General features: G+C 42.4%; 1 protein-coding gene and 1 non-coding gene across 2 annotated transcripts; one reads left to right on the top strand and one right to left on the bottom strand.

Annotated features, from left to right (window-relative positions):
* Positions 1 to 5,487: 5,487 nt before the first annotated feature.
* Positions 5,488 to 5,991, bottom strand: LOC136469374 (uncharacterized). Its single transcript, XM_066467589.1, has one exon. It carries the CDS (start codon positions 5,989 to 5,991, stop codon positions 5,488 to 5,490), a length of 504 nt encoding a protein of 167 aa, XP_066323686.1.
* A 5,386-nt stretch (positions 5,992 to 11,377) lies between these two features.
* Positions 11,378 to 11,486, top strand: LOC136478653 (small nucleolar RNA R71). The gene has a single exon (XR_010764372.1). It is a non-coding gene; the product is annotated as a small nucleolar RNA R71 (small nucleolar RNA).
* The last annotated feature ends 16,309 nt before the right edge of the window (positions 11,487 to 27,795 follow it).

Below are 27,795 nucleotides of genomic sequence, written 5' to 3'. Positions count from 1 at the left end.
AACTAAACTTAGTAACTAAATCTGGAGTTTAAGGATTTTGAAAACATTGAAGCAACTCCTCAAAAGTACACATGCGTTCAAACAAGAATTCTCCTCCGGATTAGAATAAACCGATCTGACTTTCAAACTTACCCATATTACCTTCAACCATGGGGCTTCTCAGCCTTTACTTAGATCTTGAGCAATTGAAAGACAGAACAATCAAGTCAAGCACTATGTCTCAAGTTCTTCACTCAACCATTATTCTAGAGTTTTTATATATTTTCAAAATAAAACTCAAAGCTTCCCTTGTATGACACTCTCAAGTCTCTCAATATTTATGGTATTTGTGGATCCTTACCAAGGCAATAGTGATGGTATGCATTTCTCTTCCTACAACTAGGCTTATGTGGAGCTCATAGGAGTGGAGAAAGCATAAAGAGCATACTTGCAATATATATATTGTAAAGTCAAACCTCGGATCCAAAGAGAGTTGAGTCATACAATCAAATCAAGGCGTGCATGTGTATGGATGTATGGTGAATATATATGGTGTCTAACCTAATTCTACTTTGCTCCTTGAAAACATATTTCTCTTTTAAAACTTAGAAACAATTTTGCAAGAAAACATGGGCTATCTTATTCATCTCTTTCTTTTTATAGGCGGATATCAGAGTACCCATTGTTTTCAATATCTCAGACACTTGTCCATTTTTTTTACTTTTTCTTTCTTTTTTTATGAATAACTTTTGCATAGCCACATGCTTCTTTTCTGCAACAAAACTTTTGAGCGACAGCAACAAGAACTTGGAGCATTTATTTGATGGATATCCTATAGGGCATATTTTTGGTGTTTTCTCTCAGTGTAGGAGTAAAACATTTTTGGGTGGATCTAGATGGAATGACATGTTTTTGCACCTACCCCCAGTATAGTAGTGCATATGTGGGTGGTGTGTATGTGATGTTGATTTTAAGAGCATGACAAACCTCTCATCAGGGTCAACAAAGCTTGACTAAACTTAATGCAAAACAAGCATCATATATGAGGAAGTTTTTCTATTCTAAATATCATATATGGCTCTGGTAGGAATTCAAGCTTTGTCATACAAGTAACTCATCATGAAGCATTTTTATGTTTTTTCAAAAGATAAATCTCTAGAACTCTAGTATCACTAGGAATAAGATAAACAACAGCTCAGACCTTTTCATATCATATCCATCAATTACCTAGACTTAGATCAAGCATATGGTACCTACGAGTTTCTAGTTCAGAGTAAATTCTTATATCAAAATAATCGTATCCAAAACTCGGGAGAATTCAAGGCTGAAAACTAGGTACTTAAAAGGAATTACAATAAAGCAACTATTTATTATTTCCATAGCAAGAAATTATCCTTAGAGTCCTTTTTATTCAGCTCTTAAAAATAAAAAACTAGACACACACTTTTATTTTGTTTTCAAGTTTTAAGATCACACCTTACTAATATATATAACTGGCTAGGATAAATTTTTATTTATTTTTAATTTGTTATGCATCTTTTTATTTCTTTAGCTAATATAAAGCAAACTCAAAAAAGTAAAACTAAAGGAAAGAAATACTTAGCTAGATACACATGGGATGCTCCTCCCCAAAGCCGGATGTTGTTGTGGTCAATTGTTGAATGTTGCGTGATCCTTCTCGGAGTGGGTTTGCCAGCTGATGTTCTTCTCATTCATCCAGAAGTTGGGTTCCTCATGCGTAGCAAGTACAATAGCGATTCAGGAAGATGTACTTTGGGTGGATGAAGACAGCCGGGTAAACTTGCTCTTGATCTTATGTGTCATCCTGTAAAATACTCCAACTAGAACACCAAAACTCATGGCACGGATTAGGATAAGGGGTTAGCGGTCAGCCATTTAGAGATTTGTTGTCTTGACAGGTTTGGACAGATTTCCTAATTGACAAAGTTCTAGCAGGATGTCTATTTAATATTTTTGAATTTTCTTATTTATATAATGCAGAAAGGAAATACGCATGCATGTTTATTTATATTTTTACGCCACCATAGTAAATATTCCCTTGGGCTTTTACACACCATAGATTTATTCACATGGGGCTTAGAATTTTCTTGATGCAATGATGTATTTGTCGACGAAATCTAGTCAGCAGTTTACCGAGGGGTATACCCACGGTAGTAGATGATTGGTGGAGGTACGCGTAATAGGAACCAAATGGTGACACAAGCGTAGAGACAACGATTTAGACAGGTTCGGGCCGTCTGATCGACGTAATACCCTACATCTTGTGTCTTCGGTGGATTGTATTGAATATGAGATGCATTTGAAGGGGGTTCCTACCCGCCTTATATAGTCTAGAAGGTAGGGTTATAGGTCAGTTTAGGTCTAGATCTATTCAGCTATATGGTAAGTATTTATAAGGAATGCGATATCTATCATATCCAAATAGATCTTCCTTCATCGCCAAGATGTCTTCTGATTGCCTTGTGGTGCACGCTGACCAGAGCCGAGCACCGTAGCCCTTGATCTTATGGGCTGAACCTCCCCTGCTGGTGCGACCCATGTCTATTGCTATGGGTACCTGGGGTTATACCCCCACAGCTAGTCCCTGAGTGCCTTGTATCCGCTGAGCAAAGCCGTCTTGTGCAAGTTCGATCAATTTAACTTGGAGTCATATAGTTAATCTAGCAATCCAACTAGTTTAACTGGTAATCCAATCAACAGAATGAAGTGTCGACTAGTTTAACTGGTAATCTGACCTTGAACATACTTAAGTATGGCTTGCCAGAAGGATATAAGGAGCTCAAGTTTAAAATTTTAAAAATTTCCACCTTAGGTGAAGTGTAGCCACTTAGACTCCGTTTGCGAGGAATCATCCATGACTTAGTCAATAAGGAGGGTAAATCAAGAAAAGAGCACTACATTCACCGCTAGGTGAAGTGTAGCCACTTAGTCCCTGAGCCTGTTGGAAGATGAAGAATAAATCTTGTAGCAGGGTCAAAGAAAATAAATCTAAAAGCTTGTCAACATCATCTGACATGTGCGTATTAAGACCCAGACGTGCTGCCCAAGATCAGCACCCTGATTCAAACATCATGGAGCAAGCTGGTAGCACACCGATGAGACATAGCAAGATCTGACCGCTAAGGGAGTCTCCAGCTTAGATGATGACTCTTGCATGAAGAATCCAAACGCTGAGTCCCTAGCTTAGTTGGCGATGAAGCGACAAACAATCCGAACGCCGAGGAGTCCCTAGCTTAGCTAGCGAGCCCTAGCGTAGCTGACGATGAAGCGATGGATAATCTGACCAGTTGGTTGGTAAAGAATCAAGCACCAAGTAGAAGTGAGCGCTGAACAGTCCGAGCAGCTGGTTGGCGACGAAGGTCATGAACCTAGTGGTCCGACCAGTTGATCGGTGGAGAAAATAGCGGCGGATGCCGGAGACATCGACCTTAGGTGAAGTGTACACACTTAGGATTTGTTGGTGAAGTTAGATGATCATCATCCATGACTGCAAGGTGAAGTGTACACACTTAGTCCCGAGCCTACTGTAAGATAGAGAAACATCTTGTACTAGGATCAAAGAATTAAGTGTAAAGGAGGAAGTCCCCATGCTTAGCACTGGGTATGTGGAGTAAAACTCGATAATACCAAGCAGTAAAACATAGAGAAAATGGAGAGTGTTCAGCACTGCATTGCTGCGATAGATATACTTATCAAGGCCCCTAATGTGCTGCTCGAGATTAGTACCCTGATCTGGACAGCACGGAACACCTTGAAAGCACACATGACATGTGGCGTTGGCAAAACATACTAAGCCAATAGGCAAATCGATATACGAGACATAGCAAAATCCAATGTAGCTAACGATGAAGTGATGGACTATTCGACCAGTTGGTTGTCAAAGAATCAAGCACCGAGCAGCCAAATCAACTAGTCGGCGGTGAAGTGAGCGCCAAATAGAAGTGAACGCCGAACAGTCCGACCAACTGGTCAGCGACAAAATCATGAACCTACGGTCTGACTAGTTGATCGGTGGAGAAATCCGAAGGCCAGGTGGTGTGACCACTCAGATGATGATCCTGCAATACAAATATGTAGGACCAGTAGTACAAAATAAAATATATGAACTCGGTGATGAAGAAAATAGAGCGGAGTTTTATCAGGAGCAATGTATCGGTGAGTTTTATATCCTATAGAGCAGTTTATGTTTATTTGGAGTTTGTTCATATTTGTAAAAAGGACAAAATCCCCATGCTTAGCACTGGACATTGGAGTAAAATTTGGAGAGTGCTTAGCACTTAACCATGGTGAAATTGGAGAACATGGAGAGTGCTTAGCACTATACTGTTGCAAAATTTGGAGAACATGGAGAGTGCTTAGCACTATACCATGGCAAAATTTGGAGAATATGGAGAGTGCTTAGCACTATACCATGGGGAAATTGGAGAACATGGATAGTGCTTAGCACTATACCGTGGCAAAATTTGGAGAACACGGATAGTGCTTAGCACTATACCGTGGCAAAATTGGAGAACATGGAGAGTGCTTAGCACTATACCATGGCAAAATTGGAGAACATGGAGAGTGCTTAACACTATACCGTGGTGAAATTTGGAGAACATGGAGAGTGCTTAGCACTATACCATGGCAAAATTTGGAGAACATGGAGAGTGCTTAGCACTATACCGACGAGATGTGTGGGGCATTCTATCGCAAGATTCTTGGAATATGGGCATCACCGAGGAGCCACTGCCGCTCGCTCATGACGTAGGGCGCTACTGCTCATGCATGTTTAGGTGCTAAGTCAAGGATAGGGCTGCCTCTGGATAACGCAAATGAAAACATGACTGGTCAGCGGCGATGAAATTGCCTAGCCCTCGAGCTTTTCTGGCCTATCATCATGACAGTGGTTGCTGTTGTCACAATGCCATTCTTTGCGGCGGTCATCATCGTGGCATGGCGCGGCTTGCTTATGACTCAGGCGGCTCGCTTAGCAACTTGCTTGGTGGCTTGGGCTGCTCGGTGGCTTGGTGGCTTGAGTGGCTCGGCGACTCAAGTGGCTCAGTAGCTCAGGGCTTGGTGGCTCGAGCGGCTCGGTGGATCGACAGCTCGGTGGCTCAAGCGGCTCGGCGGCTCGATAGTTTGAGCGGCTACACGGAGTCGTAGGCAAACGGGCATAATCGGAGCCTGACGGAGTCAATTCGTGTGGGGAGGCGAAGTCCTTAAGTGTGTCTGACTGAGGCGAGGGCACAGTTCGATTTGAATAGCGATAGTATGCGTCATCTTAAAGATGTTTAGCATGGAGAAAAGTCGTTTGGAGAAAAATTATGGAAAACAAATGGAGAAAACATCACGGATAAAATCATTATTGAGATGCATATATACATAAAAAGGTACATATCTTTTGTAGAATGTCTCAAGGATAGAACCGCCTAAGGTGTTCGATGTGCCAGGAATTAGGGATGTCAACGCCATCTTGATCACCGAGCCTATATGACCCTAGTGGGGTCATAGCCTTGACGATGTATGGACATTCTTGGAGTCGGCGATGCAAGCCTCCATTCTGGCTGAGATGTCCATTCCTTCGGCGATGGCGAGTCCTTCTCTTTCGTAGTCATAGGCAGTGGAGACGTTGGCATGCAGGGTGAGGACGCCCTGCTCTGTTGGAATCTTCAACACTAGATAGACATAATGGGGCACAACCATGAACTTGGTGAGAGCTGGTCGGCCAAGGATGGTGTGGTAGGTGGTGGCAAAGTCTGCCACAAAGAAGTTTACGTAGTCAGTACATAAGTGGTTGGCGATGCCAAACTGGACTAGCAAGGTGATCTGCCCCAAAGGTTGGGACGCTCTGCCAGGTACAATACCCCATAATAGAGAATCAACAAGAACAAGATTGTCCTTCGTGAGTCCTAACTCAGTTAGGCCTCTAGCGAAGAGGATGTTGAGGGCACTCCTGCCGTCAATGAGGACCTTCTTGAACCGCACGTTGCTGATGATTGGATCCAGCATGAGTGGGAAATGCCCTGGGTATGGGACATCTACCCACTGGTCGGCCCTACTGAATGTGATAGGATGCTCCGACCAGTCTAGATATTTGGGATCAATGACCGTGTCGTACTTGGTGATCAACATGACTTCCGAGCGGTGAGCTTCTGCTGGTGTTTGATCTTGGAGGTGGCGTATGCTCCAAAGATTGTGGCGATGGTCTTGTTGGCATCTTGGAAAGCAGGTCGTGCATCCTTAGGACTCTCCTCCCCCTTGCCATCATTTGACTCATCATCCTTGCGCGTCTGCGATTTCTGTTCCTCATCGCAGAAAGCTTTGGCCATGCCATAGCATTGCCGCATGGTGTGCTTGCTGTCCTTGTGAATTAGGCATGGACCGTCATGGAGCTTTTTATAGGCAACATTGAAATTGCGCTTAGCACATGGCTGCTCTACGTTGTTGATGAAGTTTTTTGGTCGGCGATGACGTGGCTATGCAGCCCTTGATCCCTCTATCCGATCATTCTGATGACATTCATGATCGTCATAGCGCCTACCACAATCTTCATAACACCGTTCTTCATGGAGATCATCATCACGACGTGGGTGGCGATCCAAGCGAGAAGCATGAGCAACATCGTCCTTGAACTACCAATCAGCTTCTTCAGAGTCTGCATATGAGTTTGCAACATTGAGGATTTCACCGATGGTCTAGGGCCACTTGCGGTAAAGTTTGGAGCATAGCTCCTGATGGTGATGGACTCCTCTTGTGAAAGCGGAGATGGCCTCACCATCCCCAATGTTGGGGATGGTGTTCCTTGTTTATGAGAAATGCCTGATGTAGCTTCATAGAGGTTCCCCAGAGGTCTAATGGATTTTTTCCAGATCATATTTCATGCCAGGCTGCTGGCACGTTGAAATATAATTTTCGACGAAGACTTTCTTAAGATGATCCCAAGATTCATTGGAGTCCTCTCTTAGGCCCATAAGCCAATTGTTGGCTGATTGGGAGAGCATGACAGGCAAATAGTTTGCCATCACATCGGTGTTTCCTCTGGCGGCACGTACGACGATCTCATAGAGCTGCATCCACTGCTCAGGTTTAGCCTTACCGTCGTAGGGATCAACCCCGAAGATCTTGAAGCCTGCAGGACACTATACAGCTTGTAGCCTTGCTGCAAAGGGGCGGGGTCCCATTGGCTCGATAGCTTGGAGTGGTCGAAGGCCGATGGGGTCACCGTGTTGGTCATCATACTCCTACCGGCGTTGGAGCTCTATCTGATGCCGCCAAGCATGAGTGTTCTCAATGCAATTGCAGGCATCGAGATTGGTGCTGATACGGTCACGGGCATCACCACGCAGGGGTTGATTAACCTCCTAGTTGGCATTATGAGCTGGTCAACCATGTTGATTTAGTGGTCCTTGTGATCCAGGATTGATGGAAACATTGCCCCTGGACCCCCCTTGGACGATCTAGCCACTATGGTAATGACTCCCCCCATTATGTCGAGAACCACGGGGGTTACAACTACATATGGACGCTGTCGAAAAGGATGGAGCTAGGTTCTAGATGTCGTTGACCTGGACCTGAGCTGCTTTAAGCAGTGCTTGGATCTTGAGTACCTCTAGCGTTGGTGGGAGTTTAGCCAACTCATGGGTGGCCACAGCCAGATTGGCGCTCGGTGTCTGCTCCACTTGCTGGTTGTCCACCATGAGGAACTCTTGTTGGAGATTATGAGCGAGAGGCGGTGGGTCACCTCTGGCAGCTTGGTCAACATTTTCTGCTTCTTCATTATGACATCATTGGTGATCAACATTCCTGGCTTCATGTTCACGGCACTGGACACTGGTGTCTCCATCAATAGCACCACTATCGTGGCTAATTATGAAAAGCTCTCTCCCAAAGCCAAGAGGGAAAGGTGGACAACTGCTAGTAGAACCCTCGGAGTATGGCTCGGGGCTTTCCTCTAGGATTGTGTGGAGTGTGTCATCTGGAAGATCTGTTTAGATTTGCACCATGTTTACCATTAGCGCAGGCTGACCAGCCTTAGGGAAGTTGATCTAATAGAGGTCGTTGACGTGGCTGCACTCGGCGTGGTCGGCAAAAAGATGGTGCATGGTGTCTCGATAGATCGGACCCACACCCACCAGCCCAAAAGAATAGGGCTTCAGTATGTTCTCCATCGGGGCGGGGAGTGGTCGGCGTTGAACAGTATGCCCTTCTAGAGTTGCCATGATCACCAGATCAGAATCTAGCCGCCTTGAACGATGTGGCCAAGCAGGTTGCCCGGTTGTAGCGGCGTGGCGATCTTGGAGTATAGGAAATTCGTTGTTTGCTCTAAATTGATCTAAGACTGAATCTACGAGGAGCTGACATTCTGCTAAGCGGTCTGTGACCCGATCGATGGATGCGATCAGATCATCATTGCTAATGGATGTCCTAACCCAGCAGCGATGCATCGCGATCGAAGATGCCATTGTAGACATTGGCACAATTGGCGTAGGGTGATTCTGCACTGCCTCCATGATTTCCTTGACTCTATTGGTGTCGATGACCCAGGTCAAAGATCCGACCGTGAAGGTCTGGCATGGCTCAGGAAGGATCATGGAGCTCGGGAAGTGAACCATCTGGCTCACCATGGAATCAGCACGCACACCCCCTACCTGGTGTGCCACTATTGATGAAATCTATCTGATAGTCTATTGAGGGGTATACCCATGGTAGTAGATGATTGGTGGAGATGCATGTAATAGGAATTGGATGGTGACACAAGCACAGAGACATCGATTTAGATAGGTTCAGGTCGTTTGATCGACATAATACCCTATGTCATATGTCTTCGATGGATTTGTATTGAATATGAGATGCATTCGAGGGGGGTCCCTACCTGCCCTATATAATCTAGAGGGTAGGGTTACTGGTCGGTTTAGGTCTAGATCTATTTGGCTATATGGTAAGTATTTACAAGGAATACGATATCTATCATATCCAAACATATCTTCCTTCATCGCCAAGATGTCTTTTGATTGACTTGAGGTGCATGCCGACCAGAGCCGAGCACCGTAGGCCTTGATCTTATGGGCTAAACCTCCCCTGGTGGTGCGGCCTATGCCTATTACCGTGGGTACCTGGGGTTATACCCCCCCACAGTAATGCAATAATGAAACTTTTTATTTTTTTTTTCTAAATGCAATGCTAATGAAGAAAAGTAAATATGCTAAAGTGAAAATAATTCATGCAATACAAAAAATAAATATGGATAACTACCAATGTTACCTCACGACAGGGTTCAGATTTTTAAGTCCTCTAAACAAGAATTTATTGGAGAAGAGTCATTCAATTTTTGGGTGCATCATCTGGTCCCGAGGATGGTGACCCAGATGGCTGCACATCTTGTGATGGTGATTCCGATGATGATGTCACCTTTTCTTTCCACACCTGCTTAGACTATGGACTTGTCTTAGGCAGAGTAGGTTCATCTTTCATAGGCGCTTCAGGTTCTTCATCTTCCCATCCATTCCATCAGGGTTGGTTCCTTTAACGTTGGGATGATCGACGTCTCCTCGTAGAGCGGCTCTTCTTTGGCTATTCATAAGTAGTATAACTATTGCAATAATAGCGTACCTTTTCTCTAGGGAATTGGAAGTGGACTTGTCCAGATCTGACATAGATGATCGCATTGGTGGTGTTGAGGAATGGTCTTCCAAGGATGATGGGTGTATCATCTTCTCCTCCTCCCATGTCTAGGACCATGAAGTCGGCAGGGACATAGTGATCTTGTATTCTTACCATAATGTCCCTCGCTATTCTCTTAGGGAATTGGATTGATTGGTTCACCATTTGCAACTACATATATGTAGGGAACAAATGTTCGTTATCGAATAAATATTCATATGTTACCTTGGACATTATATTGATGCCCGATCCAATGTCGTAGAAGGTCTTGTAGAAGATTCTTTTTCTAATGGTACACTCGATTGTCGGTACGCTAGGATCATCCTTCTTGGCAAGGAATGGTGAAGCGAGGAGGTGGTTGTACTCAGATTGGAGTGTGTTGATCATGTTGGCTGTTTCTTCTTATGGCTGACTGGTCTTGTTCTTCCTCCTTCTTTGGTTGTTCTTCTTCTTGGTCACTGTTGTCTCTTTGGGCTGGTATGCCTTTTGTGGATGACTAGGAGATTGCAAGATGCGGTTCTTGAAAGAGAACTTCTCCTTTTTATCCTTGATTGTGAAATAGATCTTGGCACTATCCTCGTAGATTATGGCTTTTGTGGTGCTCAAGAAAGGTCGGCCCAGGATGATGGGTGCCCTTTCATCTCCACCTGTTTCCAAAACCACAAAGTCTATGAGAACATATGATTGTCCCACTCGGATGATGGCATCTTTAAGAACTCCCTTGGGGTAGCAGAGTAACTGATCTGCAAGCTACAAATGCATATTTGTATACAACAAAGTATCTCCATTAATTTTATCATAGATTACCTTAGGCATGATGTTGACAATTGCTCCGAAGTCACAGACAACTTCCTAGAAGATGTGAGGTCCAATGGCGATAGGGATGATAGGTCTCCTTGGATCACCTTTCTTGTCGGGTAGGGTGTAATCTATCCACCTTCCCTCTGATGGTTGTGTGTAGTAGAAAGCTGTATTATGAATATCGACAAGATTTGTAGTTTCTAGATCTTCTGGCTTTCCTAGAATCTTACCTTTGTCGGACGGAGGAATAGTAGCCACCAGCTGAGGTATTTGTGATTCTATCATTTTATTAAAGCTATGTTGGTTCTTAATGGCAGAAGCAAAGCTATCCATTTTGTTAGTTATATTTTCTAGAATTTTATCATTGGTAGCTACCTTCTTAGATAATCCTTCCATAAGTCTAGATTGGCCAACAATTAATTCTCTCAAGGATGGTTGATTGAAGTTATTATAATTATTACCTTGAGGGTTACCTTGGTAGTTACCTTGGTAGTTCGGCCTCTGTTGTTGGTTCCATCCTTGATTCTATTGAGGACGATAGTAGTTGTTGTTGACAAAGTTCACATCCTCTTGGGTTTCAGGACAACTGTTCCCTGAATGCCCAGTGTTGCCACATACTTAACACGTCATGCGTGAATCATGAATGTGCATGACTTCTTGCTTTTCATTAGCTCAATCTTTGAGCTTCTTCATCAGTAGGCCCATCTTGGCAGACAGCATGTCTACCTCCTTGAGTTGATGCATACCTCCACCTCTCTTGTGGGTCTAAACACGTTCTTCATTCTAGCCTTGGTTGGAGGCCATCTTCTCCACAAGAGTGGTCACAGCTGGAAGTGTAAGTGACAAGAATGCACCTCTAGCAGCAGCATCCATGGTCTCACGAGTACTATTAGTCAACCTATGGTAGAACGTCTACATGAGTAGCCAATTCTCCATCCCATGATGAGGACATTCTGATATATAGTCTTGAAAGCGTTCCTATGCCTTAGGGATAGATTCATCATGTTGCTGCTGAAAACTTGAAATTCTCCCATGCAGAGCATTGGTCTTATCTGTGGGAAAGAACTTTGCTAGGAAGGCAGTGGAGCAATTATCCCATGTAGTGTTTCTGTCTTTGTTGGCGTAGAACCACTGCTTCACCTTCCCCAAAAGTGAAAATGGGAAGAGGTGAAGTAGTATGGTGTCCTTGGTTACTCCCTTGATGGTGAAAGTGCTATAGATCTCTAGAAAGTGTTGGAGATGTGCACTCGCATATTCATGTGCCTTTCCACAAAATTGGCTCACTTGCACCATATTGATGAGAGCCGACTATTGACGGTAGTTAACGTTCATCATAAACTATCAATATAACTTATATAAATGCATAAAAAAGATCACCAACATAGGTCTAGGGGTTTAAACTAATAAATTATATAAGTTTTGGTAAATCTACGTTTATAGGAGGATTTACTCAGAAAACCATCAAGGAGGGCCTATTTGTCAAAGCAAATCACGTTTATCCGCAGCGAAACTGATGTGGGAAGACTCTAGAAGTCTCCAGAAGGCAAACCATCGAAGTGTAAGGCAGGTGGCTGCCATGTTGAGGTTATCATTACTTTTGTGTACGGGTTCATAGAGCGCTTAGCCTGCTATAGTTTATCGATTGGGCTAAGTAGCCGAGCCTCATGTAAGCATGGTGCTTATATGATGCTCTACCTATGAGTACACCTTGTTCTCTGGTTAGGTGGTAGCAGCGGGAGGTGACAGCCCCGTCTATCTTTTGTAGTCCACTCCAAATTGAGTAGGTTCTTAAATTATAGGACCGTAGTCGCGTTGGTAGAGTTATCTATTATGGGTACTCTACCGTCTAAGTGGCATCCCGATGTGCACAAAAATAGAGTTAGTCTTAGCTATAGTTAGATGTATAAATACTTTGATCCTATAATAAGAATATCATAGGAATCTACCTCACCTGTTGTTCTCCCAAGTTGACTAGTTTACATTATCTTAGTGATCTATCCCATGAGTGTCATTATCCATAATTCCTATCATTACCTCTACCTCTTGCTCTAGCTATGTTGGTATGTTGATTAGTAGACAGTCCTTTGTTATCCAATAAATCTTTACTTCATTGTTTCCATGTGGAAAAATATAAATAACGATACCTGGAATACTTCCGGTAAAATGCTATAATGATATTATGTGCGCTTATAGAATTCTTCATATTCTATTTGCACTTATAAATACCAACAAGCATTTTTGGAGCTGTTGCTGGGGAAACAATGGGCGTAAATATTTAGATCATTAACATACCACTAGCTTTAGTAGGATTACCCCTGTTCTGTTGAATTGTGGAATAAGACAGGACAACAGAGGCCATTTCGATCTTTCGGCAAGCTTCCACAAGAAAAGAAGAAACATTGAAGAATCCTAGGGTGCCTGAACATTCAAGATCCATCAACATTGGAACCTGCCGTCTCATAGGTTTGTATACACATATATATTATTCTCTAACCATGTGTAGATTGGAGAAAAAGGTCGACATCACAAGAATACAAATCACATCTCAAGTGACGAATACAGATGCTGCACTACTCACAAATTCCATCATGTGAGTCATGGTAAGTATGATCAAGAAAGGTGAGATAGTCTTGCTCGTGGACTTTAAATTTGATGAGTAGTTATCTTTTAATTTTTGTATTCCATTGCATGTTTATTTTCAATGATTCATGCATCCACTCCGTTTAGTTTAAATTTTCTCATATCAAATCCATATCATATTTAGTTCCTTGCATATATTTATACCACTTGCATCTTTTATTAAAAAAAAGAAAATCTCTCACCATGATCATGCCTTTTCATCTCTATTTGAATAAATCTCTTTTATGCTTTCATGCTACCTTTGTTTGCTATAGTATGCTTAGGTTTGGAGTATCTTCATACACCTTTTAAAGTAAGCGTGGTGCTTAGTTTAAACTATTTTCTTAAATCAAATTAGATGTGGTGTTTAGTTTGATTTTTGAACCAAGAGGTGTGTTGATCTTACTTCCAAAGGCTTTTTAAATTAAGCATGGTGCTTAGGTTAAAATGCTTTCCTAAATTAAAATAGATATGGTGTCTAGTTTAATTTTTGAGCTAATAGTATGGTTTAGTAGATACTGGTTATTTTGTTGGATTAGCCCTTGTAGAAAACTCTCAAATTCAATCTGGGTAAGTCCTGAGATAAATTCACATCAGAGATGAATCAAGGCATGTGATGAACTCCAATAACTTTGCGCAAAGAAGACCCAGCTCATTCTTCATGGAAGGAAGAACCGTGAGTATCAAGGTTTATTCACTTATCTTTTGTTGCAAGTTATCTTTGTCTTGAACCATACTAGAATGTAGCAAACACATAAAACATGATAAACAAAATCTATGCTAAACAATCCTAAAACCATCCTTCCATTAGCATAGAGGAAAATCACAAAAAAATGGACAACACAACCCATGTTTTAAATTCGTTATTTCCCTCGGGTATGTGTCTATTGACATTTTGCAGGAAAGAATGAATAGAAGCTATGCCTATTCAAGGTTTGGTATGAATCCACAAACCCAAAACCAAACCACCACTACAGTTGTGGAAGTGGACGAATAGATCGACAGGCTATGAGCAACATGAAAGACAACCTAGCTTTGAGCCTTCCCAAGACTCAAGCTAGGATGTTGATGAGAAGCAGGATGAAACCCACCTTGTATTAACCAGAATATGCCTGCCTTCATCATCTTCAAAGGGACCAGCTCACGCGTTGGCAACAAGGACCAAGACAATGAGATGCCACTACATCATGTCATGCATCATTATGTCAACAAGCATCATCAATCAATGGTTCATTGATGACTGTGTCTCGTAAGGCCATAAACGACCATGGTCGCCCAAAGACATCCCCTAGTCATTGAAGATGAAGCTTCCATGCGAGTACCAATGAGGATCTTTCTTTGATCATCAAGATGGATGGCATATCGCTAACAAATAAAGAAGAACAACTCTCCGCCACACCATTAGACGATCAAGGAGGAACTTGAGTTTGCATCTCTAATGAACTCCAACTCGTCAACCAAGGATCAACAAAAATCAATAAATGTTGATGGAACAAGAGCATGCAATTGGATGGTGCAAAGAAAAGCTAAAGGCAAGAAGAGGTCTGACTCAATGGACATGAAGCCATGAAGCCCTCTGTCGGTGTAGAAAGTGACCAACACGTAAATATTTATAGTTTTGTCGTATGTTGTGATCGGATGTGGCCTAGCACTCAATGACGTAGGGTTTATACTAGTTTAGGCAACATGCCCTACGTCTAGTCTGAGTCGGTCGATGACTATATTCCTAAGCCCAGGTGCTCAAAGTTTGCTGTGGGGTTACAAACGAGAGGGAGAAAGATGGGGGTTGCAAGAGGTCTGGTCAGACTCCGGACCAAAGGGCTAAGAGTCACGGGAGCTCCTGCATGCGCTAAGTATTCGAGCGTGCGCTCTATGTAGCTTTAGAGTGTCTAAAGCTAGCAGATGGTGAATCGATCATTGGTTGTTCGAATCGTCGGAGAGTTCCCTAGAGTTATGTTTTTATTGTGAATGGGGTTCTATTTGGGAGAGAGTGCATCCCCTTTTATAGATGAAGGGGTGACCTTACAAGCGAGAGAGAGAGTACGTCTAGTAAGTCTTGTTGCCCACACCGTTGGGTACAAGATGATTGTAGGTGCCCACAACGCTGTTTATGCCAGACGCACATGGGAGGTTTTACTGCATTCACCATGTATGGCAAATGATGGTGCCCACAACACTGTTGATGCCCAGAGGCATGTGGGGGGTTTTACCATGTTCACCTGGTATGGGAGTTGATGGCACCCACAACACTGTAGGGCAAACATCAGTGTCCACAACACTGCTTGGGTTCTGACATGCCTAGAAGGTGGTAGGACACCCTTCTGACATGTCCTGTTGGTACTGTCCTGTAGGTGTATAGGGTACGGTCCTTGGTATTGCTATTGACTTGAACATTCTGCCTTACTTTCACCACCCATTTCCTGGGTCCTTACCGAGCGAGCATCCCTAGTCAGTTGGTCCTAGTCGGCTCTGATTGCACCAGTCGGAGAAGAGTTGTAAGTAGAGGTTCGGTGCATCCCCGGTCAGAGACGTGGGTCGGAGTCAGAAGCGGCTTTGGCCAGGCCTTTCGATCGAAGAAGCGGGTCGGAGTTAGAAGCGAGCGACGTTCCTCCTTGGCCAGGCCTTCTGGTCAGAGAGGCGGGCCAGAGTCGAAAGCAAGTGATGCTCCACCTTGGCTAGGCCTTTCGGTCGAAGAGGTAGGCCAGAGTCGGAAGCGAGGCCTTCCAGTCGAAGAGGCGGGCTGGAGTCGGAAGCGAGCGTCGTTCCTCCTAGCCAGGCCTTCTGGTTGGAGAGGCGGGCCAGAGTCAGAAGCGGGTGTTGTTCCTCCTTGGCCAGGCCTTCTGATCAGAGATTGGATCGCCCTTCTAGCCTGTCGTTAGGTATTTGGACCAACCTAGGAGTTGTGCGTCGTTCGCAACATTGTCTGCTGGGCTGAGCTTTTACTGGGAAGCAGGTCCATGAGGGACCCCCGGTTTATGAACCCAACACCCTCACGGATAGGTACATCAGACAAGCCTCCTTTAGGTACATTTGTCACTAATCATTTCAACAAAAGAAGGAAAACATAAGGTATATTCAACCAAGCATTATGCAACATTGAATCACATTCATAGGAGAATTCTATCATCCAAGCTAGATTTTGCATTCTGCAAAATTTAAGTCTAGGGGATGGAGTTCTTTAAAAATATCTCATGCCATGTTGCTAATTTGTCTTGGCCATCTTTACCTTCATTATGTGCTCGACTTGCTAAATCACTAACAAATAAAAATCTAAATAATCATGCTCCCTTGGTTCATCATACATATTCTTGTTCTTACTTGAATGAATCTCTTTAGTCTTTTAAGCTTCCTTGTTCTGTTACAAGTATGCTTTGGCATATTATTCAGACATGATTATTGAATCAAAACATACTTGTATAGAATTTGATTGTATATATGGACTAATCCTTGCAGGAAAATATTCAAATTTTGTTGGGAATATTAGGAGATCATTCATAGAAATAGATCAAGGTTTGAGATATTTTTCAAAAGGATTTTACACATATTTGCCTTAACCTTATTGAAAATTTGAAGTAGTGGTGAACAATCAAGGTACACTATTTAAAACATGGGATAAAGATTCTATGCAAATTAAAATGTTAAAACTAACTTTTCTATAGCATAGAAGGTGACCTTTGGCTCTATGACCACACTATCCTTGCTTTGAATCATTTGTATATTCTTTCGGGTATGTGTTGTCCACTAATCCTTTGCAGAGAAGAAACAATAAGTAGAGCAGAAGGTCCAACACAATGCCAAGATCCACAAAAGAAAAAGAACAAAAAGATGGCATGATGAAAGGATGCAAAAAGGAGTGCGACATAGGAGACAAGATGCTCATGAACAGCTCAAGCAAGGGAACCTTCAAGCAGGAAGAGAAGATCACCACAAGTCATCTACCCTTCATCACATGGTGTCATCACGCTCCAATAATGAAGGTAACATCTTAAAGTAAGTGGTCATCATTTTCCTCTTAATCTTGGTATGCACATAAATGAAGAAACAAACATGTTTGAGTTATAATTTTGCTTAATCCAACCTGATTAACTCAACATATTTCGTTCCTTAAGCTTGTTCATGGCACCACTTTCTTGATCTCATAGTCTTAACCAAATGAGCTAAAATTTTGCATATCTTACCCTTGGAAGATAATAGTCATAATCATGTAAAGTTTGATACATTATAAAGATGGACAATTCTTCCATAGGTTAAGCAACTCCACTCTTTTTGTCACAGTCAAAATGCTACATCCTTCTGATCTTATCACCCATGTTATAAGAATAAATAATGCACATAACATTAACTCTATCATGATTCAATCTGCCTAAGGCTAGAGAGGAGTAAATAAAGTTTTGGTTCTGTTGGTGTTTTCCCACCAACAGAACCCATGCACTTGATCTCTACCTTATCTTTATGAGCAGAACACACTTTGAGTAAAGTGTGGGGGAGTCGATCCCCTAAATTCTACAAGTGGAAGTTCTGAATTTGACAATAAGCTCACAACCATTGATGAGAGGACACCTGCTATCCAAGGTACGTTACACAATCATACACAATGGCAGGTAAGCATGGGACTGGAAATGGCCAGCTTCCAGCAACAACAGCAACAATAGCAACAGCAAAATCAAAATTGGAAGGCTCTATTCCAGCACCTCCACATCCGGCCACCTCATTGAGCAACCATGACAACAACCAGCTTGGGGGAGAAGGCATTCCCTGTGTATCTAGATAAGTATTTCTTTCCTTTTATTATTCTTAGTTTGCTTTATATATATTAGAAAAAAAAGATGAATAACTAAAAATGAAGTAAAAGTTATCTTTATAGAAATATATATATATAGTTATAATGTGTGATCTAAAAAATGAAAACAAAATAAAGAGAGTGTGTCTAGTTTGCTTTAATATGTTTTTAGGAGCTGAATAAAATAAAAAGGTCTCTGAAGATAATCTCTTAAAATGGAAATGATGAATAGTTGCTCTATTGTAATTCCTTTCAAGTACCTAGTTTTCAGCCTTGAATTCTCCCGACTTTTGGATAAGATTGTTTTGATATAAGGATTTACTCTGAACTTGAAACTCCTGGGTAGCATATGCTTGATCTAAGTCTAGGTAATTGATGAATATGATATGAGAATGTCTGAGCTACTATTTATCTTGTTCCAAGTGACACTAAAGTCCTAGAGATTTATCTTTTGAAAAACATAAAAATTCTATATGATGAGTTCCTGTATGACAAAGCTTGAATTCCCACCAGAGCCATACATGTTATTTAGGCTAGAAAAACTTCCACATATATGCTACTTGCTTTTGCATTGAGTTTTGTCAAGCTTTGTTGACCCTTATGAGAGGTTTGTCATGCTCTTAAAATCAAGATCATGTACACACCACCTAAATATGCACTACTCCTACACTGGTGAAAGGTCCTTATGTGGTTTTGATAATTGAGTGACAACCTAGGTGGACTAATTGTGTTTATGTGAGATACACAAGTGATTAGTCCATAGGTACATGTGTGTGAGCAACATATGCCATGAAGGTGGAAATGGCTTGGAGATGTTGCAAAGCTCACACATGTGATGATGAAGGAGCTCACTACACATGAGACATGACATTGAGTCATGTGATCAAGATGGAGAAGATCAAGATAAGACTTGGCTTGATGGACCGGTTGAAAGCATGAAGGGCAAGTCAGAGGCTTTGGAGCGATGGACCACGTGGCGGTGAAGCTTGAGCAAGACTTGGTGCCGATGGACGAAGGTAACGGTGAAAAGCAAGTGAAGTCAAGATCGATGAACCAATATGATCACGTGATGATATGAAGTGGATCATATCATTGTTGATTGTGTTGGTGCATGTGTTGCATCGACATTGGAGGAGATGGAATGGAATGTGCAAGGCAAAGGTATAACCTAGGGCATTTCATTTCACCGGTCATGATGAGTAGAGAAGTTTATGACCGGGTTTAGGATAGATGGCTGTACTACCAAGAGGGGCAAACTTGTTTGCATATCGGTAATCTAGTGCCACTCGAGTGATCTAACTTTGCATCGTCGCTAGGATCAAGTGGTGTGGCAAGTTGAGTGGCTAACCCTTGAAAATGTTTGTGAAAATATGCTAACACACATGCACAAAGGTGATACACATTGTGTTTAGCACTTGGGAGCAAGGGTTCAAAACTTCACCAGCATAGTGTCTGCCCGTAGAGTGCAGATAGTCCGATGGTGCCACCGGTGCCCTGTACAGAAAAGACAGGGTTTCACAGAGTGCACCGGACGCTGGTCATGCAGTGACTGGACACTGGGGTCCTATGTCCGGTCAGTGGCAGCAGTGAAGGCACAGGCGTCGGTCTTCAACCAGACGCTGGGTCACTTCTTGACCAGACGTTGGGTGGGTACGTTTGGTCCTGCTGATGTGGCGACATAGAGAAGAGAAGGACCAGACGCTAATACTGCGTCCGATTGTGATCGACGGGACGCATTCGGTCATGACTAGAACCTTACTAGAAATGACCAGACGCTGGGTCCTGTGTCCGGTCTTGGCACTGTGCTATGTCCGATCGCAACTTAACCGTTGAGATCGAGCGCTCAGTATTTGAAGCCAGGGATGATGTGGCAGCCATCCATTGACCAGACGTTGGCAAGGTACGTCCGGTCGATCTGACCGGCATGTTCGGTCAACCTGAAAAATGCCCAGTGAAGGGGTAATGGCTATTTTAGCCTATGGGCTATAAATAGAAGGTGGTCTCGGCCATGGTTGGTGCTGAGCACCTTGGGGGACTTTGTCCATGCTTGAGAGTGCTTGGGAGCCCTCCATCTCACATATGCTTGATAGTGATCATTCGATTATGTGAGAGAGCGATTCTAGTGTGATTGCATCATGAGGTTGCATCGAGTGGCACTCGTCTTGCAAGCCGGTGGTGCTTGTTACTCTTGGAGGTTGTTACCTCCTAGATGGCTTGGTGGTGGTCTCTGTCAAAGCCCGCAAGAAGCTTGTGTGGTGCTCCGGAGAAGAGCTTTGTGAGGGGCATTGTGCTCGCCCCACGGGAGCCGCGAAGAGCAACTCTAGTTGAGCGTGTCATTGAGCTACCCTCACTCTCGAGGTAGGTTCTTGCGGTGCCTGATGTGTGGGCTTGGCAGGTGATGCCAATTAGCCACCGAACCACCAAGTGAGTGGTCGACACAACGGGGACGTAGCGTGTTGGCAAGCACGTGAACCTCGGGAGAAAATCATCGTGTCAACATTGTTCTTTCCGTTGGTTTGCAATCCTCTTACACAAGCTTATAGTTACTTTCATATACATCGTGCTTGTGTAGTTGCTCTTGTAATTAGTTAGCTTGTGTAGCTCACTAGTTACCTTCTTGCTTGTGTAGCATAGAAGTAGCTCCCTTACGTGGCTAATTTGGTTTGTGTAACATTGCTTAGTTTGTGTAGCTAAGTATTTGTGCTCTCTAATTTGGCATTGGTTGCCTTGTTATTGAGCATTGCTAGTGAGCCTAGGTGGCTTTGTGCTTTTGCTTACTAGCATGTGTAGGAGCTCCCACGTTGCTTAAAGTACTAGTGGCATGGGTTTGTGTGATCTTGCTTCTAGAATTGATTAGGTGAGCTCTAGCTAGCCCGACACCTTTGTTGCATAATTAGGATCTTTATAAGGTGTTTGTCAACTTTGATAGAGGGGTATAATCTTGGCTAGACCGATTGTTTTAATCCAGCACTTGTTTCGGTTAGCCGACGCGATTAAATTTAGAAACGACTATTCACCGCCCCCTCTAGTCGCCATCTCGACCTTTCAACTAGGAGTAGGCGCAAAAACATGCCATTTAGATCCACCCAAAACTATTTTACTCCTACACTAGGAGTGAACACAAAAAATATGCTTGATAAGTTTTTCCATCCACCAAATAAATGCTCCAAAGTTCTTGTTGCTATCTCTCAAAAGTTTTGTTACAAAGAAGAGGCAGGGGCTGTGCAAAAGTTATTCATATAAAAAACAGAGAGTTAAAAAATGGACAAGTGTCCGAGATATCTAAAACAATGGGTACTCAGATGCCCGTCTAAAAAAAAGAGAGATGAATAAGATAGCCCCTGTTCTCTTGCAAAGATATTTCTAAGTTTCAAAAGAGAGATATGTTTTCAAGAAGCAAAGTAGAATTAGATTAGCCACCATATATATCCACCATATACATCCACACATAGGCATATCTTGATTTGATTGTATGACTTAACTCTCTTTGGATCCGAGGTTTGACTTTACAATATATGTATTGCAAGTATGCTCTTTCTAGCTTTCTCCCTACCATTGAGCTCCACATAAGCCTTAGTGGTAGAAACAGAAAAGGCATAACATCTTTATTGCCTTGGTGAGGATCTACAAATACCACATATATTAAGAGACTTGAGAGTGTCATACAATGTAATCTCTGAGTTTTATTTTGAAAACTTATAAAAACTCTAGAACAATAGTGGAACAAAGACCTTGAGACATAGTGCTTGACTTGATCGTTCTGTCTTTTAATTGCTCAAGACCCAAGTGAAGGCTAAGAAGCCCCATGGTTGAAGGTAATATGAGTAAGTTTGAAAGTCAGATTAGTTTATTCTAATCCAGAGGAGAAATTTTTATTGAACACCTGTGTACTTTTGAGGAGTGAAAGTATTGTAGCAACTTCTGATCCATTCTTGACTTTGGCTTTGCTCAGGGACTAGCAAAGGTTAAGTGTGTGGGGGCTTGTTGACGGTAGTTGACGTTCATCATAAACCATCAATATAACTTATATAAATGCATAAAAAGGATCACCAACATAGGTCTAGGGGTTTAAACTAATAAATTCCACAAGTTTTGGTGAATCTATGTTTACAGGAGGATTTACTCTAAAAACCATCAAGGAGGGTCTATTCGTCAAAGCAAATCACATTTATCCATAGCGAAACCGATGTGGGAAAACTCTACAAGACTCTAGAAGGTAAACCATCAAAGCGGAGGGCAGGTGGCTACCATGTGGGGCCAGCCAGCCCCACCTGCAAGCCACTCGGCCCCCTAGGCTCATCTATCAGCCCCTCCTTCGAATGTCGGTTCTCCATTGCCTCCAAGATTGCATCTATGTCATTCTTTCAACTTGGTTTGATCCGAGGGTCCAGAATTGATGCTTCGGCCTATATATAGTAGCCCCTACCCCCCTCCCTAGAACATCCCAGAAACCCTAATTCATATCTCTCAATCAGATATCAAGATACACTAGGAGGATTAGGTCTAGACTCTCCAATGTAGTAGATTAGTAGCTCTAGAGTGAGGGTCGAGTTGGGCTCATGCTCAAGTTCCAGATCTAGTCTTGGAGGCTCGGCGAAGCCTTGTATCTTCACTTCTACATCTTGTAAGACTTATTATAAATTCATCATATTCCTATCTACATGCTATGCTTACTTTTAATATATATCTTGCTTAGTTGAGGTTATCATTACTTTTATGTACGGGTTCATAGAGCGCTTAGCCTGCTATAGTTTATCGATTGGGCTAAGTAGCCGAGCCTCATGTAAGCATGGTGCTTATATGAGGCTCTGCCTGTGAGTACACCCTGTTCTTTGGTTGGTTGGTAGCAGCGAGAGGTGACAGCCCTGTCTATCCTTTGTAGTCCACTCCAAATTGAGCAGGTTCTTAAATTGTAGGACCGTAGTCGCGTTGGTAGAGTTATCTATTGTGGGTACTCTACCGTCTAAGCGGCGTCCCGATGTGCACAAGAGTAGAGTTAGTCTTAGCTATAGTTGGGTGTATATATACTTTGATCCTGTAATAAGAATATCATAGGAATCTACCTCACCCATTGTTCTTCCAAGTTGACTAGTTTACAATATCTTAGTGATCTATCCCCTGAGTGTCATTATCCATAATTCCTATCATTACCTCTACTCCTTGCTCTAGCTATGTTGGTATATTGATTAGTAGATAGTCCTTTGTTATCCAATAAATCTTTACTCTATTGTTTTCCTATGGTAAAATATAAATAACAATACCTGGAATACTCCCGGTAAAATGCTACAATGGTATTTTGTGCGCTTACGGAATCCTTCATATTTTATTTGCACTTATAAATACCAACACCAGCTTGAGCTCAAATCCATTGTCTCCCACATTGACTGTGGGTCCAGTCCGGATGTTGGTAGTGGTTGGAGCAGAGAATTCATGGCGATCCTGTTAGCCATGGCTTCAAATTCTGGTGTTAAGCTTCGCCTTATATGGTTATCTTCCGATTTCAAAGCTAAGACTTTCTTGAGTTTAGCTCTGGTTCTCCTAATTAATGCTTCTGGATCTTCAACGTAGTTTGTCGGAAGGTCCAAACTGGTCATACATTACCCTGCATAAGATACACAAGTAGACAAAACAAGGGTAATCCTGCTTGAGCAGGGGCCAATGGTTATCTCAATCACATCAATAAGCATAAGTTTATCAATACTTCCTTTGTCTAGCTACCTTCCCTGACAATGGTGCCAAAAATGCTTGTTGGTGTTTATTAACGTGTCACTTGTTTGAGTACTTAGCCACCTATTATAAACCTATATCCCCAAACTTTAATAGGTTGTCATCCCTAGTGATGATGCCAGATATATGTGTCCGTACTACATAGTATTACTACTAGAATAACACTAAGCAGTTCTTTAGTAATTATGTGACTAGAGAGAATATATATAAATCTATGAATGAAAAGTATCTGCAAGCGCACATATAATATACCATTGTAGCATTTTACCCGAGAGTATTCTAGGTATCGTTATTTATATTTTTACCACTAGGAAGGTCTAGCATGGACATGTATTGATAACTTATACTATTGAAGGAGAAATAAACCATAGCCATTACTCTACTCGCAACAGGGATAAGCCATAGGATAAGATATGTATAAATGATAAGTAATAATAATGATAAATCACTCAGAGCACTCCTTTCTATAGTGTTAGCATGGTCAGGTAGAATATTAGAGGAATAATTCCTAAGTCATTCTTAATTACAAGTCAAAGCATACATTTGATTAGTGCAATTACACCTAGTAATCATGGCTATAATCATCATCATATCTACACATAAGGGATACTACTAAGGAAGATTGAGGGCAGAGCTCGTTCTACCTTCGTAGTCGGATCCTACGTGCACCTATATTCGGGGAGTGGACTACAAAGGACTCAACGGGAGTGTCACATCCATGATCTACCACATGACCTAGAATATAGGGTATATCCATAGGTAAACAATGTATAAGCACCACGCTTACACAATATCGACCACCTACCCCGTGTACTTTAGAGTGAGCACTATATGAACTTGTGCATAAACTTAATTATAAACTAGCTATACTAAGTATATAATCAAAGTAGACGTTGAACATCATAACGAAGAACATGAATAAGATAAACATTGAGATTGTCATAACAATTATAACTAGCATATAAAAATAATTGAGAAACAAGAGAGAGATGGGTACAAAGTTTATACCGAACCACGCTCTTGACAAGATCGGGAATCCAAGCGAAGTCCTGCTTGCCTCCCTCTAGACCTATCCTAACTAGCTATGCTATGGAGGAGGAGCTCTGAGGAGATTAGGGTTTCTGTCTTCTCAAATGACTTGATGACTTAGGTTATGCCTGGGGGGAGAGGCAGGGGCTGGATTATATAGCCCTGAGGGTCCAACATGAGCCCTTAGATCAAACCGACTTAAGCAATGGCTTAGATGCATCCTCAAAGGCGGTGAGAAACCAACATAGCAATGAGGCTGACAGGTGGGGTCCACACGGGCTGGGCAGCCCCACCTGTCAGGGGGTCGCCCTCTGCTTTGGTGATGTGGCTTCTAGACCCTTCTAGAGTCTTCCCATGTAGGTACCGTGGTGGAACTCCGTATTTTCCTTTGACGATTAGGTCCTCCTTGGCGGCTTTCTGATTAAACCCTGCTGGACACATAGATTCACCAAAACTTATAGAATTTATTAGTTTAAACCACTAAACCTTCATTGGTGATTATATTTATGCCCTTATGCAAGTTTAATTGATGGTTTATATTGGTTATTAACTACCATCAACAATCATCCACGTGCTCACCTGCATTGGATGGGGAGCGGGCCAAGGGCCACGGTGAGGACTGTGGTGGGCTCCTCAGACCCCGGCCGTAGGACAAGAATAAGGGTACGCATTCAATCCCACATCCTATTGAAACCCCCACCTCTGATGAAATTGTACATGCAAATTTTCGTTCTCCACCTTTCCCCAAGTTGGATTTCCAAAGTTTGATGGTGATTTTCCACATGCATGGTGAAATGAATGTGAGATGTTCTTCGAGCTCTATGCTATGCATCCTACCCTGAAGATGAGATTTGCTGTGCTGAATTTTGTTGGGGTGGCCAAGACTTGGTTGCAAATAGTTCAGATGAATGGGAGAATTGCGGACTGGGCTCAGTTATGTGACCTGGTGATGAATAGATTTGACAAGAACCAGTATCAGCTCTTGCTCAAGAAGTTTGAGGTGTTGAAACAATCTAGGTCAGTGGATGATTATCAAGCAAAGTTTGAGAAATTGGCTCAGGGTATTCTGTTGTACAATAGCAACTACGATGATACATACTTTGTGACAAGGTTTGTTGCTAGGCTTAAGGAGGAAATTTGTTCTATCATAACTCTCAATAGGCCCAAAGATGTTGACACAGCAAGTGTTTTGGCACTGTTGCAAGAAGAGGAGCTAAGCCAAGCTAGGAGCAAGTTTGCTGGAAGCAAGGAATTTTCTAAGAATAGTTCAAGACAAGGTTCTAACAGAAGCAAATGGTCAGAATCTATGAAGAGTAAGGGTGATGGTCAACCAAAGGAAGCTGAAGATAAATTGGCTGCTCTCAGGGAGAAGAGGAGAAAGAATGGGCTATGTTTTAAATGTGGAGCTAAATGGAGCCATGCTCATAAGTGTCATGTCCAAGTTCCCTTACATGTGCTAGAGGAGATCTTGGATGCTCTGGAACCAGAAGATTCTAATAGCACTACAGTCTCAGTGGAAGAAGAGGAGGAGGAAATTGTTCTTGCTGTGTCTCAAGCTAATTCTGCAGACAAGATCAAAAGGAGGACTATGAGGATTTGTGTAACTATTGGAAAGCAGAATATACTGATTCTCATTGTTTCTAGCAGTATAGGCACTTTTATCAGCACCCAGTTGGCTCAACAACTTTAGATACCAATAGTGTCTTGTTCACCTATACAGTTGGTTGCTACAGATGGTAGTCCCATGCTGTGTGATCAAAGGATTCCTGATTTGCAGTGGTGTTCTCAGGGACAAACCTTTACATCTTCAATTGGTATTCTTCCTTTGAAATGTTTTGACATGATCCTAGGAGAGTACTGGCTTGAGGATCATAGTCCCATGTGGGTGCATTGGGGCAAGAACTTGATGAGGTTTACACTCAATGGCAAGAGGATTACCTTATAAGGCTTAACTAAGGAAACTCAAAAGTGTGCTGTTGTGGGGAGCCAAGGCTTGAAGGGACTGTTAAATAGAAAAGATGTTACACATTGTTTGTAGTTTAGGCTTGGTGATGCTGAAAATGCTGATCTTGATTCTGTGGTGATGACAGTCACTGAAGGTTCTCAGTTACCTAAGGTTGAGAAGTTGCTTCAGCAGTATTCTGATATCTTCAAAACCCCAACTGCCTTACCTCCCCTAAGGCCATTTGATCATAACATTCCTTTGTTGCCAGGAGCTCAGCCAATTAACATTAGAGCCTACAGATATTCTCCTACCCAGAAGACTGAGATTGAAAAATAACTCACTAAGATGTTGGACAATGGAATCATTAAGCATAGCTCTAGTCCTTATGCCTCTCCTATCCTGCTTGTAAGAAAAAAGGATGGGACATGGATATTTTGTGTGGACTATAGGCATTTAAATGCCCAAATAGTAAAAAATAAGCATCCAATGCCCATTGTGGAGGAACTTATTGATGAGTTAGTAGGAGCACAATGGTTCTCTAAACTAGACTTTAGGGAAGGGTATCATCAGCTATGTATCCATCTAGAAGATACACATCAGACTGCATTTAGGACACATAATGATCTCTATGAATTCTTGGTGATGCCATTTGGTCTTACTAATGCACCAGCAACATTCCAAAGTATCATGAACTATATTTTTGCCAGTTTGCTTAGGAAAGGGGTGTTGGTATTCATGGATGATATACTCATATACTCTTCTACTCTAAAGAACATTTGGTTTTGCTTCGGCAAGTCTTTGATATTCTAAGAAGCCACTAGTTCTACCTCAAGCTCTCTAAGTGTTTCTTTGCCCAAACAGAAGTTGAGTACTTGGGGCATTGCATTTCTAGGAAGGGTGTGGCCACTGAACCCTCCAAGATATCTGCTATGGCACAATGGCCAAGACCACAGAATTTGAAGCAGCTTAGGGGATTCTTGGGACTCACTGGCTACTACAGGAAGTTTATTAAGAGCTATGGTATGATCAGCAAGCCCTTATCTGACACCCTGAAGAAATCTGTACCTTTCCTATGGACAAGTACTTGTTAAGAGGCATTTCTGACTTTGAAGGTTGCCTTGGTCAATGCTCCTGTGCTGGCTATTCCAAATTTTGAGAAGCAATTTGTGCTAGAAACTGATGCTAGTAATGTGGGCTTTGGGGCTGTCCTGATGCAGGAAGGTCATCCTATAGCATTTTTTAGTAAGCTTGT

Source organism: Miscanthus floridulus, chromosome 8, assembly GCF_019320115.1.
Source record: "Miscanthus floridulus cultivar M001 chromosome 8, ASM1932011v1, whole genome shotgun sequence".
Taxonomy (NCBI): domain Eukaryota; kingdom Viridiplantae; phylum Streptophyta; class Magnoliopsida; order Poales; family Poaceae; genus Miscanthus; species Miscanthus floridulus.
This window is presented reverse-complemented; position numbering and strand designations above follow the sequence as displayed.

What these genes read in the sequence shown, in the direction of transcription:
- LOC136469374 (XM_066467589.1), bottom strand. Translation starts at nt 5,991, where the DNA reads ATGCTGGATCCAATCATCAGCAACGTGCGGTTCAAGAAGGTCCTCATT.